Here is a 14,509-nt window from a genome sequence, read left to right on the forward strand (position 1 = left end):
ACTCCAATGGGTGGCTGAGAGGAGGGGAGCGGGCTGCCCCAGAGCAGGGAATGGAGCGTGCCCTAACTCTCCTTACCAGAGACTGGCGCCCTGGTGCCCTGCGCCACTAACGTCTATGGGTAAGATGCCCATGCTGTTGTAGAAGGAACCTGTACAGTTGAACATGTGTCCATTTCTGTGCAACCTTTAGCTTTTCTAAGATGACATTTGAGTGCATTGGCCAGAAAGATTGTCTACAACAAGCCACACACTATGTTCAGGGAGCTGCCTTCTAGAGTATGCAATCTGTCTGCAATTTCCAATTAAACTTCCGTCACAAAAAACAAGAGTTTGTCCACACTCCCATTTCTCCCACACCTAGGACGTATGGGTCTAGGCCATTTTGCCTTTGCCACAACACTTTCCCCTAGAAAGCCCACTTTGGGGCTAAATCAGGGGCCCACTGCTTATTTTTAGAGTTATGGCTGAATTTTGTTTAAAGTGATATCTGAGACAAATCTAAAGGGTGAAACATCTAGACTTTTCATCAAAACAGTATGTGCTCGCCTAATTGTGACATTGGTCACAAGAATACGCAGCCATCCAGCTTGGTGCTTGGCAGTTGCTGACAGTGACAGATTGCAGAGCTCTTTACATTAAAGTAATGACAGTTTGCTGATGATGACCGAAGTCACCAGCAAGTTGCCTTTTTAAAAAGGATTAAAGTGTGGAACTGCAGTTAACTGAAAACACATTGTTTGTGCCTGTTCTGTTCCACCAACTTTTGCAGTGGGTTCATTTGTTTTTCACAACTCTATGAAACATTCCTGGGTTGGCATTACTAGCGCCACCTTTGTATTTCAAGTACTGGGTCCAAGGTGCCTGAGAGAATTCAAGGCTTGTTAAATTGCCCTTCCCTAGTAAACACTTTACTGTATTGTGCTCTCAGGTTGTGAAGGCTCTGCAGAAGGAATGTGCCTGAAAACAAATAAGAGGTTAATGACCGCAGCACAAGTTACTTACATCATTAGTCACTTTGCGCATGACAGCATGTGCACACACAAGAAAGCTTTTCAACTGCACATGTACTGTTTTGCCAGAGGAAAAGGCAACCTCTTTCTGCAAGGAGATATTTTGTCTTGCATAAGAGAAGCCTAAGAGTAATCTTGAATTTCTTGCCTTCTGTTGGGTCATACAGGGAGGGGGGGATGCATTAGCCCACAGAGAAGTGCAAATGTGGATCTTTTTATGTTGATTGGCTAATCCCAAGCCAATCAGCTCCTTCCTTTCGTTTAACTTGCTCTTATGCTCTGTCCAAACTCAAGTTCACAGCCACATTGCTCGCTCTGCATTGCTGCTGCTCTGTTCTCTCCGCTGGCTCTCGGGCGGCTGCAGCAGGAGCAGCTGCTTCAGCAGCAGCTGAAGTCTCAGCTTGCTGCTAACCTGATCAGCTCAGGATACAGCTTCTATGTGACATCACAGCCAGATGTTTGGCAAAGCCACACCCCTATGAGGGCCTGAAGCAATCCAAGGAGTAATAACGGACCAGCTCAGTCCTGCTGTCAGAATGCACCCGGGAGACTGGAGGAACTGCAGGCTTGTTATTGTGGACAACCTTCATTAATTTTGTTTCAGACAAAAAGCTGTTCCGGACGGGGTTTGTTTTGCTTGGTGTTTTCCGTGGATGCCTTTCCTATTCAGAAGGAGAGAAACTGGGTGTGACCCATACAAAGAAAGTACTTTTCAGGGAGCTGTGGAGCCAGCTATCTCATTTTCTACAAAAAGGAAATCTCCAGGAGCGTGTATGTGGGTTTCTTGAAGGTTAACACAAAAGGAAAAATTGCAGTTGATTTATACACCTCAGGAGGCGTGAAAAATGGCAACAGCCGCCTACTTTGCCGCCGAGTGCCTTGTCTCCATGTCCAGCCGTGCTGTAATCCACAGCCCCATGAGGGAACCGGCCCCTCAGCCGGTTGGGAGAGCTGCCCCCCGCATCATCTCAAACAGAGCTGAGAAACCCGAGGTGAAAGAGGTTGGGAGAGACAATGGAGGTGGGTCCTCTGTATATGCCGTGGCCAGCATTTTAGCTGACCTAAACCAGCATGTTCCACCAAAGCTTTCCTCGCCTCAGGGGGAGAATCTTGAGAGTGTTGACAGAGGGGGGGCTTCTCTTTCCCACAAAGAGTTTGGGGAAGAAAGTGTCTTGCTGGCCGGCAAACGTGGAGGAGGCAGAGCAAGCACACCTACCAGCTTGGGGGCACCGAGTCAGCCAAGCCCCAGGCAAAGAAGCAGGCGAGGAAGATGTCGGACTGAGCCTGAATTACCTCAGAAGAAGCATAAATGCCACTATGCGGGATGCGAAAAGGTTTACGGCAAGTCGTCCCATCTGAAGGCTCACCTAAGGACCCACACAGGTTAGTGACTGGCTGGTCTATTTCCAATAGCTTTGTTGGGAGGAGAGGGAAGAGAAACTGGCTGATGTTCAGGCTCCCAGGACTGAAGTCTGGGACAAGTTAATGAGAAAAACGGTAAACCTAAAAACTTACAGTGCAGCTCTTGTTGCTTCTGTAACAGGTAGTTCAGCCAAGCCTGTCCTTAATAAACACAGAAGTGTAACTGTGACCTGCTGCCCTCCTTTCTTCACTATCTCTGCTCCCTCCTGCCCCCTCCTTAACCCATGCCCTATTTCCAGGCATTGTTTCAGCTTCCTCCACTTATAGCCAGCAGAGCAGCCCCTTCTAGGAAAAGGAGCATGTGGATGTTGTTGCTATTTGGTTGTTTGTTTTGCAGTGATGTGGAGACGTGGGGTATTTTGGTGCTCTCTATATTGTACTGTCTTTCGGTACTGTCTACATTTCTATGGTTTCTGTGCAGCGAACCTTCTGGTATCGCAAGCTACACTGAGACCCAATCTGTTAAAAGGTGGCCTAGAAATTAAAAGAATGAAAAGGAGAGAGGGACACATTGATCAGAATCCATAACGGGGCACCCAAGAGCAACCAACACAGAGAGTAGAGTGGTTAGTGCTTAAATCAAAGTGTACCCTGGTGTTTCATAGAACAAAAACTGTCAATAATAGTCTCAAAAATATAGTCACCTCTTTTCTTCAACAATTTTTCACAAGGAGGGGGAAAATCATCTTGGCAATACATTGGCCACAATGAGTAAAACTTTAATGCTACAAAGTATTATATGCCTGGCCTCCTTTTCAACACCAACCATGGCTGGGGCTTATTGTTTCCACTTTTGCTCTTATCAAGGGAGCTGCAAGTCAGAGTGCAAGGAAGTCAATGGCAACAGCCAGCCGTTTCTGGGTCCCCCACCTGCACTCCTTATTTAAGAGTTGGCACTGCTTTTCAGTTCATATGACCAGTGGCTGCTGGTTACCCACTTGTAGTTGTGCGGGTTAATGATTTTGCAGAACACAGTGATGACCCAAGGCAGTTTGGTGCCTCCCACAACATGGAGCACAACCCACCAGGAAGTTCTTCCATGAAAGACCCTTCAAAATGTTCAGGAACTGTGCAAGCACAGCCATGGCCTGGCATAGGAACTCCCTTTAATTTCAAGCGGCTGGGAGAACTTCCTGGTGGGTTATAGTCCATGGGCTGGATCTGCCAGCCTCTCATTCTGCCACCTGTAGCCACACCCAAGCTGCAGCTGGAGGCGAGGTGAGTTGCTGCCTCACCGTTGAGCTGCTTCTGACGCGCCCTTCCTCCCATTTTGTAGTAACCTCTGAAATAACCAACAAACCAGGGCTTTGCTTGGTAAAGGCATTAACAACATGCTTTCCAAAGAACAAGTGACACCACCCTCCATAGTCCTCTAAAAACAAGAGGGCACCTCAGTCCTAAATGCTTGCTTTAGAATTAAGTCCCCTTTATTTGAAAGGGTATTTCTTCCAAGTTTGCATCCTTTGAGTTGCCTCTCCTGACACCCTCCCTTTCGGGAGCGTTCATGTTTAATGAATAATAGCTATCCTCTCTGTTGCTACTCAAAGTTGGCAAATTGTAGATGAATCACGCCACACTCTGCTCTTGCCCAAACTTTTCCTTCGCTTTCTTTAAACATGGAGACAAAGGGATTCTAAGCTTGTAAACTGACTGGAAACTGAAGCAGAGGATGCTGCTGGGAAAACTCCTCTCTTTGATACGGAGAAGGAGGGCTTGGCAGCTCACGCCTCTGGGGAGAGGGAGGGGAGGGGAGGGAGGAAAGAGCTAGTAGACGTCATTCAGGAATGGGCTGGGGAAGTACGAGTCATATAGGGACACTGGCTTGCCGCCCTGCTCTCCTTTGTTGTTCTTACTATTAAAAAAGAAGCTCGCCTCATTCACTTCTTTCCTTCTGCAATGCAGGATTTAGTTGTGCTGTTTGTGTTGCTAGAGCTAGGTGGAAAACAGAGGTGGCAGCGACAGGGCTTGGTTGTAGGATTGGCTGAATCCCAAAGGCTTTCAAGCTTCTTTGTTTAACCATTTCCTACTCAGGCAGGACTCCAGAGACAAGAGGAAAACAGGCCTTCCCAAATTCCCCTTCTTGGCAAGGAGTGGGTCCCTCTTTGAAAACAGTTTGAGGGGGCTAATATTCTGTCAGTTCACCCTTCATAATAACAAAGCATTTTGCAATGGCGCTCAAGGACCAGCTCACATTAATTCTATGCATACAAGTCACCTCCCTTTCTGGGCTTTTTTCATGAGCAGAGATGTTTCCAATCAAATATTATTGACATGGACAGCAGCCTGACAGGTAGAGAAGTGTATACCAGGTAAAATCCTCTCTCCCCTCCCCCAGTGTCCATTTCATTCAGCTTCATCCCCAAAGCCTATGGGATGCCTGCAAGTAGGACATGAGAGAAACATCAGCTGGTATTGGGAAGCATGCTGCCTCCAAACATAAGGAAGAGCATAGCCATAGCGGCCAGTAGTCAGGAACAGACACCCTCCCTGAATTTGCCCCATTCTCTTTTAAAGCCATCCCTCTTGGCGATCATCATTGCTTCCTGCTGCAAATTCCATAGTTTAACTATCTGATGCATGAAGAATTTTCTTTTATCTTTCCTGAATCTTCCAACATTCAGCTTCATTGAATGTCCATGAGTTTGTGCGTTACGAGAGAGGGAGATAATTTCTCTCTCTCTCCACTTTCTCCATACCATGCATAATTTTATAAGCCACTGTCATGTCACCTCTTCCTTGTCTTTTCTCTGTAACAGGGGTCGGCAAGGTTTACCATACCTGGGCTGGTTCACTCCAGTGGAGATTCTTCCGTGGGCTGGGTCTTGTGTGCACGTGAGTGCGCATGCCTGCAATTTCCGGCATCTGCATCTGTACAGACGCAATTTCCGGCATCTGCGCTTGCGCAGACATGATTTCTGGCGCCACAGAAGCAAGTCCCCGTGCCGCACAGCACCGGTTTAGTGCAGCATGTGGGGACCCACCGAGCAGGCAGCTCGGTTCAGGGGCAGCTCGTGGGCCGGTTAAATGACACCTGTGGGCTGCTTGTGGCCCATGGGCCTTAGGTTGCCAACCCCTGCTCTATACTAAGAGTGCTTCTTTGGTCATAGAAGAGTTGCTCCATTCCCTTGATCATTTGGTTGGTAAAGGTAAAGGTAAAGGACCCCTGGACAGTTAAGTCCAGTCAAAGGCAACTATGGGGTGCAGTGCTTATCTCTGCTTTCAGGCCAAGGGAGCGGGCGTTTGTTCACAGACAGCTTTCCAGATCATGTGGTCAGCAGGACTAGACTGCTTCTGGTGCAACGGAGCACTGAGACAGAAACAAGAGTGCACAGAAACACCATTTACCACCCCGCCACAGCGGTACCTATTTATCTGCTTCCACTGGAATGCTTTCGAACTGCTAGGTTTGCAGGAATTGGGACAGAGCAATGGGAGCTCACCCTGCCATGCGGATTTGAACTGCCAAACTTCTGATCAGCCAGCCCAAGAGGCCCAGTGGTTTAGACCACAGCACCACCCATTCCCCAAGGTGGGAGGTCTTGCTCCATTTCCAAAAAGTGGCTAAGTTTTGTTGAAGGACCTCTGTACTGAGAGGTAGTTTTGGGATAGAGAGGCAGCGAATGAAAAGTTTGCAAAAGGGCTGCACTAGATGCACACGTATTTCAATTTTGGGGATGAAAACAGAATCATGACAAATGTAAAAAAAACAAACCTACAACACAGAATGTATTTTCTATCAAATAAGCCATCCCAATTGTTATAAAACTACACATAAATTTTCTCCCAGTTCAAACACCCTCCTCCTTCAATGTCCTCAGCCATTTTGGAATCATATTGTGAATAGGATCACATTGTGAGGCTCATGAATCGGATTTGGACTTTAAGTGCTGACATTGCTGAGGGCAAATAAAGCTTGTTTAAAGTGAATGCTGCTTCCAGGACTGTCCACATACATGATACTAGGAAATGGATGTGAATCAGGTAAATGAGAACAAAGGAAGTCTATCTAGAGTAACGCTTCACAAATAGTAGGTGTGACCTTTCAACACTGACAAGATGTTTGTGAAAATCACCCCTCCCTTTTTATATTGGTCCTACTTTACACATTATAGCTACCTCAAAGAGGTCAGCTAAATTGTGGGACAGCTCCCCATGTGGATCAGGCTGTTTTATCACCACATTTCATCAAAAAATGTTTCAGGCAAAGTGGAAAGCAATTCAAAATACACAGCAATTGATCTGTTTCATGTGGATGGTTCAGCATGCAGGAATAGCTGCCACAAGGAGCAAACTAAAGCTGTATTTACATAATGTTACATAATGTTAATGTGTGAGCTAGCAAAGCTAGATCTGTTTTGTCAATATCCAGCAGAATTTCCTAAGCATTCCTCTCACCCTGGTCCAGAAAAAGGAGCCATATGTCTTCAGTTACATGTCTTCACGTTACTTGCAGTTGCACGCCATCATGGGACTTGAAGTCTAATCTTGCTGTGTATGGTTATGCCACGCTTTCTAAATCAATTGACTGCTTTTATATCCCAGCTTTGTCTCTCAGGAGCCCAAGGAGGCTCACGTAGTTCTCCCCTCCTCATTTAATCTCCACAACAACCATGTGAGGTAGATTTGGCTGAGAGGCAAGAGTGACTGGCTCAAGGCTTCATGACCGAGTGCAGATTTCAATCTGGTCTTCAGGGGCCTAGTCTGACACTCTAACTACTGCACTACACTGTCTCTAATGTATGAATTAGTGAATGAGCAAGATTGCGAAGTAATCTTTCAATGCCAGCTTAAGGTATACTTGATCATTCAGGCCTTTGGAAGATAATGGAGAGTGGAAAGCCATATGTGACTATTAGGGCTATTGCTGAAATACTGGAAATATTTTGCTGCCCATAAATATTCTCAGTGTTTCCCCCCAGTTTTTAGGAATTGTATTTTTTATTGTGTGTTGTATTTTACAGAATTAGTCATGCAAGCTACCCTGGGGCACTTGGAAAATGAAATAAATAAATAATCAAGATCTACAAAAAGATCAAAAAGCTATTTGTTCAAAAGAGAAGGAATGACAGTATGAACAGGACCCAGGCAGATTCTAGCTGAAATTCTGCTTTGATGCTTCCACTTTTAGGCGGCTCCCCTGAAACATGCTTGGATTTGGATTTCATAGGGCTCCAGAAAAACAGGCAATCATTCATACTGAGAACTTGATCTTTAGGAGAGAAGGACAATAGTTCACATTATGACTGGTGAGATGGAACTAATTTTCTATTTCTCCATCTAACACTCAGCTCAATACTTCTTACTGTTTTTTCAAAAAAAATTTATTTAGCACCATGTGTCCAGGCCGCCCTGCCCACACACCATCATTTGCCTCCCTAAAATGGAAGGATGGCAGAGCATAATGATCAACCCCAAACTTCAGCTGTTTTTGCCATCTTGGATTCAGCATTTGTTGTTTGCGCTGAGGACCTTGGCTCCAAAGCACTGCAAATTTCTGCCTCAATAATATCTACCCCGGTGTGTCTCAGTTCCCGCAGGAACAAAGTTGTGATGGAACAGGGTCACTTACACACCTTGCAAGACCAGAATAGCTTGTTCAGCATTTTATACGCCAGGTGAAAGTTAAGAGGAGCCCTTCAGGCAAAAAGCAGAGGATCTCCTAATGATTGATTACACTCAGACAGAGACATACGGGGCACCTTGTACTTGTTAGATGTGTGTGTGTCTCTTTTGTCTTTTTCCTTTGGGCTGCTGTGCTCATAAATAGTAGTTTCCCCACTGCAAGTTGATAAAGAAATCTAAACTCGCATGCCGGAAGGGAAAAGAAGAGTGCTGGAGTGAGTGGAAAACTGCGGCTGGGGTGGGTTTGTGCTGCCATTCTCTGCGATCACAGAAAAATAATAATAGAGCATGGCACCAAGCGTGGAATTCAGCACATTGAGTAGTCCATCTTCAATTTAAGAAGGGCCAAGTTTCTAGCCCATACACTGATGAAATATAAGTGTAAGAGAAGAAGAACAAGTAGACCTGAAATGCCTGCTCTACCTCCTCAAAAGTAGAGGAGTGGGGCTCTGTGTTGCTCTCCAACTCCTTCTCAGGACTAGAATCAAAGAATTCTTACACATCTGCTTATCTTGAATAATCTACGCAGGTTACAGATACCATCTTTTTATAGCACAGAATTTAGACAGTGCAGAGCACTCTCACCCCCAGCATGGAATTCACAAAGCCTTCAAGATGAGTAGCTTCTGATGTCCCTTAGATCCCACAGCCAGAGCACTGCGACCCGTTTTGCCAGCCAAATGAGTGTGTGCTGCCCATGTGTTCATAAGCACAAGTTGTTCATCATACTTTAACCATAGTTTACATTTTCAAGAGTGTACTTAAAAGTCATTGGTGTATAGCTAAAAAAATATGGCATCACGGTACTGGGGAAACTTGAAATACTTATTATACTTAATAGATTTTTAAAGATACCATTTACAAAACAGTCTCAAGATGAGTTACAAGCTATATAGAAAATGCTAAAATATAAAAACACTAACAGACTATCTTTGACCCCCTGCAATACTGAAACCCCATCCTCCCAACCCTCAGCCTGACTCACTTCACAGAGTTGTTGCCAATATAAAAATTACAATGAATGCAAAAATTGGTGGCTGGTGGGGTTGCCCGAGCTTCCTTCCACCAGACTGACTACAGGAACTATTGGAAGAGCAACCATGATGTTTAGAGATCATAGTCTGGTGGTGCTTTTAAATATAGAATCAAATTATAGCCTTGCAGTCCTGCAGCATTTTTATCCTACTGGAGCTCTAGAAAGAACCTATTACTGTATTTTTGGGTCTAGGGTAAGTCCCTGGCCCCATTCTGAGTTTTAGACAATTAGAGGTGGCAAGGAGGATGGGCAATGAGAAACAGGCCAAGAGGTTTCTGTACCACTCCAAATAGGTTGGGGATAACATCTGAATAACATTTAGTCCCCAATAGCATTGAGATGCAGCCCCAACACCTGACGTGCAGCATCCGTTCATATTTGACAGAATCTGACAGCTGATTTGCAACAGCATTGAATAAAATATCTGCTGATTTCCTCCATTTCATTTAATCAATTCATCACTCAACCAGAAAATGCTCCATTGGAGCTGCAGGGAAGGGCATCAAAACCAGTCAGAAATCACATGCTGACATCAATGAAATGTGAATAGCAAATATGATGGGAAAATTTTCAGTTTATAAAACAGAACTCCAACTAGAACATGTGCCAGAGATTGAACTAGTTTTGAAATTTTGTTTCAGCCACAGCTCTGTACCTCACCAACAGGGAAACAGCCTCCCCCAGGCCGCCTGCAATGTCAGAGGGGCTGAACCTGCCTCTCAACCCAAGAAGCAGTTACCACACAGCACTTAATGCCACAAGATTCCTGTGCATGTAGCCTTACTTAATAAACAAACAGGAAAGCAGCATCCCATCTACCTTTGCCATCTAGGACATGTGAACAGCAAATGGCTCTCTCCCTGGAGAGCCATTTTTGCAAAAAAGGCAGAAAGGCAGAAATATCCTACTAGCATGGAAATACCATCAACCATGACAAAACATTCTTAACAGCAGATAAGTTGGTTTCCTTTTTTACTTGCTGAAGGCCTGTGTTAGATTCAAAACATTTGCCCCCTCTGCTGGGACAATCAGCCTCTGAGTAGGTGCTGTGTGCCCTTCCAAGATTTCCCAGAAACAAGAGCTTTCTCTTTAGGGAGGGGAGTATCAAACCCTCTCAACTTTCTTCTCCTTTTTTGCAAATTTAGTACAGTACTGATCTAAACCAAAACAAGCGTCACATGGTAGCACAGGAGATATCTGTCTAGATTTCCCCAGAATTTTCCTCTTGGTAGAATCATAGAATCATAGAATCATAGAGTTGGAAGAGACCACAAGGGCCATCGAGTCCAACCCCCTGCCAAGCAGGAAACACCATCAGAGCAATCCTGACATATGGTTGTCAAGCCTCTGCTTAAAGACCTCCAAAGGAGGAGACTCCACCACACTCCTTGGCAGCAAATTCCACTGTCGAACAGCTCTTACTGTCAGGAAGTTCTTCCTAATGTTTAGGTGGAATCTTCTTTCTTGTAGTTTGGATCCATTGCTCCGTGTCCGCTTCTCTGGAGCAGCAGAAAACAACCTTTCTCCCTCCTCTATGTGACATCCTTTTATATATTTGAACATGGCTATCATATCACCCCTTAACCTCCTCTTCTCCAGGCTAAACATGCCCAGCTCCCTTAGCCATTCCTCATAAGGCATCGTTTCCAGGCCTTTGACCATTTTGGTTGCCCTCCTCTGGACACGTTCCAGTTTGTCAGTGTCCTTCTTGAATTGTGGTGCCCAGAACTGGACACAGTACTCCAGGTGAGGTCTGACCAGAGCAGAATACAGTGGCACTATTACTTCCCTTGATCTAGATGCTATACTCCTATTGATGCAGCCCAGAATTGCATTGGCTTTTTTAGCTGCCGCGTCACACTGTTGGCTCATGTCAAGTTTGTGGTCAACCAAGACTCCTAGATCCTTTTCACATGTACTGCTCTCAAGCCAGGTGTTACCCATGTCTTATCCCCAAAGCCCTTAAGGCAATGATAAAAATAAATTATTAAGCTTGCCTGGAGGGGCGGACAGCTTCCCTGGCAGGAGTTCTCCAATTCCTCTTCAGTTTGCTTCCCATGGGAGCCCATGATTCCTTACATCTTAACGAAAGTCCTGATAATTTCTGTAGGTCAAGGGAAAGGAGTGCATTCTAAATGCAAAAGAAGTGAAATTTGATTCCAGTCAGAGCCATGAAAGAAAGGCACCAGAGCCACCTGGAATCAAGGCCATTATACCGTTCAATGAGAAACAGAAAGCCCACTCCACTGGGAAGTCTGCCAGTGGGAGCCCCAGCGATATTAACAAGAGCTGTGCAAGTAAACTGTGCTATGACTGTCATTGTAAGGCTTCCACAGTTGCCCTTTCCAATGGTTAATTCACACGTAAGAGAGTACCTTTGGATGTTCTGTCTGAAGCACCACAGAGTCTTGGTCTGAGGGGAAGAAAATGCTTTGTCTTTGCAGGGAGGGGAGAACTTCTCTGTTGGTGGTTTTAATTTTCTTCCTAAATTCCTGTTCATACACTACCACATCCTCCTCAAGCCCTCATTGCTTTTTTAAATAGGGAATGGAATGACCCAGCTCTTTGGGTTTGGATATGCTGATGCTGATAAATGTCTGCTCACAGGAAAGGGTTCATCCTTTTACACATAGAAAAGCTGACATTCCTTAACCCAAGCAAGATATTTTGTCTTGAATAGCTGGGGGAAGATTGAGAGATGTTGTGTTTCCTTCCATCTAATGCACGGGTGTCAAACACAAGGCCCGCGGGCCGAATCCAGCCCGCCAGACCTCGTCATGTGGCCTGTGTAGCTGCCGCCGGCCGCCAGCCTTCACCTTTTATTCTCGTTCTTTTTTTTTTTGACACAAGAAAGCCGCCTCTTCAGCACATGCGCGGCAGCCTACAAGCCAGAGAACGTCTGCCCTCTAGCGGCTGATGCGGCCCCCGATGAATTTGAGTTTGACACCCCTGATTTAATGCATTCCTGCTGTGTGTTTGCAGACATGCTTTTATGTATTGGGGGCACATTCAGCAAACATAGTTGCAGCCTCGTGTGTGAACCAAGCAAAGGCAGTGTTGGATGATGCCCAATGACTGAGGTTATTGGGAAAGGAACCAGACTCTATAGCAGTAGGAGGATCACTCTGCCCAGGTTTGCCACTCCATGATAGGGAGCTGCAGCCAATCCTGTGTACCATACCTGTGAGGGAAGGGGAAGAAATTTGATTCAGTTTACATTTAAAAGCAACTAGTAATTCCCAAAACAAAACCTAGACAAAAACGCAGCCCCCCTCCATAATTTGCACTTCTCTGAATTTTGCAATGCTTTTCTCCAACCAAGAAAATTGTCCAGAAATGCATAGGCTTGGGTAAAAATGCACATATTAGTGAAAATAGCACACCCAAAAAAGTGTTAGGCCCTGCTTTGCAAAAATGTGTATACTGGGCAAAATAGCATACAAGCATGTGTATATTAGGATCAATTCACACTAAAATGCTGATGAATTTTTGTGAGGACTTCTAAATAAATAAAGTAAATTCTATAGCTAATGGGGAACTACAAGGAACTGAATTTAAGACCAGAAAATAATAATAATAATAATAATAATAATAATAATAATAATAATAATAATAATAATAATAATAATAATAATAATAATAATAATAATAATAATAATAATAATAATAATAATAATAATAATAATAATAATTTATTATTTATACCCCACCCATCTGGCCGAGTTTCCCCAGCCACTCTGGGCAGCTTCCAATCAAGTGTTAAAAAAATACAGCATTAAATATTAAAAACTTCCCTAAACAGGGCTGCCTTCAGATGTCTTTTAAAGAGAAGATAGCTGCTTATTTCCTTCACATCTGAAGGGAGGGACTTCCACAGGGCGGGCACCACTACCGAGAAGGCCTTGTGTCTGGTTCCCTGTAACCTCACTTCTCGCAATGAGGGAACCACCAGAAGGCCCTCGGCGCTGGATCTCAGTGTCCGGGCTGAATGATGGGGGTGGAAATGAGAAATTGAGAGAAAACTAAATCCCTATGTGTACACTTGTAATATCTAAAGTTTATACCAAGTAATATGAGAAGAGGTCCTTGGCTTACCATCCATAATCTGATCTGGGAAGTTTAAAGTAGAATCTCTACACCATTTCACATGTTAGACAGCAAAACACCTAGCTGTTGCCATCAAGAGTATTCAACAGGGAGCGGCAGCCAATTTGAGAGCACCAGTACAATACAAATGCTTCCAACCTTCCACCCAGTTTGCCATATTGACACTTTATATTTTTAGGTGTGTGCTTATTTTTAAAGGTGTAGAATTAAATAATCTCAGGTGTACATCTGAAAAGGTAATGCATGAAGAAGTCTTTCTTATTGGAATCTAGACTCTCAGTATGTAGGTCCAGGGTGGTCTCTTGTTTTAGTTGCTCTGCATTATAGCTCTCGTTTTAATAAATTGGCCTTTGGACAAAAGAATAAGTGGTGGAGGATTTTCTGTCTCTGGCGTCTATTTATCCAACACCCACAATTCCCCCTTCCAAACTCTTCTAGATAATGAGTCAAATGGCTTCATATCAGTTCCTTGGCAACATTAGCTAGAGATAATGACAAGGGAGTGCCAAGTGACTAATTAGCCCTGTTAACATATCAAGCTCACAATCGAGACAGTAGGCTTTGTTTTCCACTTTCCGGCAGAAAATTTAGAGGGCAAAATGTATTAGATATTTAATGTTTTTTAAAAAGAACAATATAAATTCACCAAAAGGAGAAGACAAACTGATTTAACAAGGTTAGCCTAACCCTCTGGGGCAAAGACCCAAGTAATCTGTTGCAGATAACTGCAGTTGTGACTCAGAAATGTCTCTCTAAGCACTTGGGCATGAACACAGGAGCATAGGAAGCTGTCCTCTGATGAAATAAACCCATGTAGCTCAGTCTTTGCTCCACTGGCTGGCAGACGCCCTCCAGGGTTTCAGGCAGGGAGTCTCTCTCAGCCCTACCTTAAGATCTCTGGGAGTGAATCTGGGACCTTCTTCATACAAAACAGATGCTCTACCACTGGCAGTCAAGGAAGGCATCCTGAGAAAAGGACTCACATACCTTCTAAGTGGGTTTCGCAAAAGCCAAGGACAACTCACTCAGCACCAGAGATGCTGACTTGTGCCCAAGACTGAGGGAGCCCAGCTCCATCATGCACATGACGTCACATCGTCAGGAGGAGGCTGGGCGCAGAGCCCAGCATGGCGCTGTTTCAATGGCCAGCAGCTCCCCTCTCACAGGAGGAGCAGCCACAACAAGGCCATCCCCTCCCAGCAGATATTAGGGGAGCAAAGACACCTTGGCCCCATAGAGCTGGCACCCCTACTCAGCAATGTATTTGCAGGAAGTTTTCCTTTAGATCTAAAAATGGAAAATTCCCTTGTAT

At 44.7% G+C, this 14,509-nt stretch overlaps 1 protein-coding gene across 1 annotated transcript in view; it reads left to right on the top strand.

Moving 5' to 3' along the window:
- Nucleotides 1-1,149: 1,149 nt before the first annotated feature.
- KLF13 (KLF transcription factor 13) overlaps nt 1,150-14,509 on the top strand; it is a 36,813-nt gene continuing 23,453 nt past the window's right edge. Inside the window, exon 1 of the mRNA XM_081170704.1 lies at nt 1,150-2,393. Within this exon, the coding sequence (XP_081026830.1) occupies nt 1,856-2,393 (538 nt within the window). The 5' untranslated portion in view covers nt 1,150-1,855. The remainder of the gene's footprint in view (nt 2,394-14,509) is intronic.

The sequence above is a fragment of the Podarcis bocagei genome, assembly GCF_964188305.1.
Source record: "Podarcis bocagei genome assembly, chromosome: 14".
NCBI lineage: Eukaryota > Metazoa > Chordata > Lepidosauria > Squamata > Lacertidae > Podarcis > Podarcis bocagei.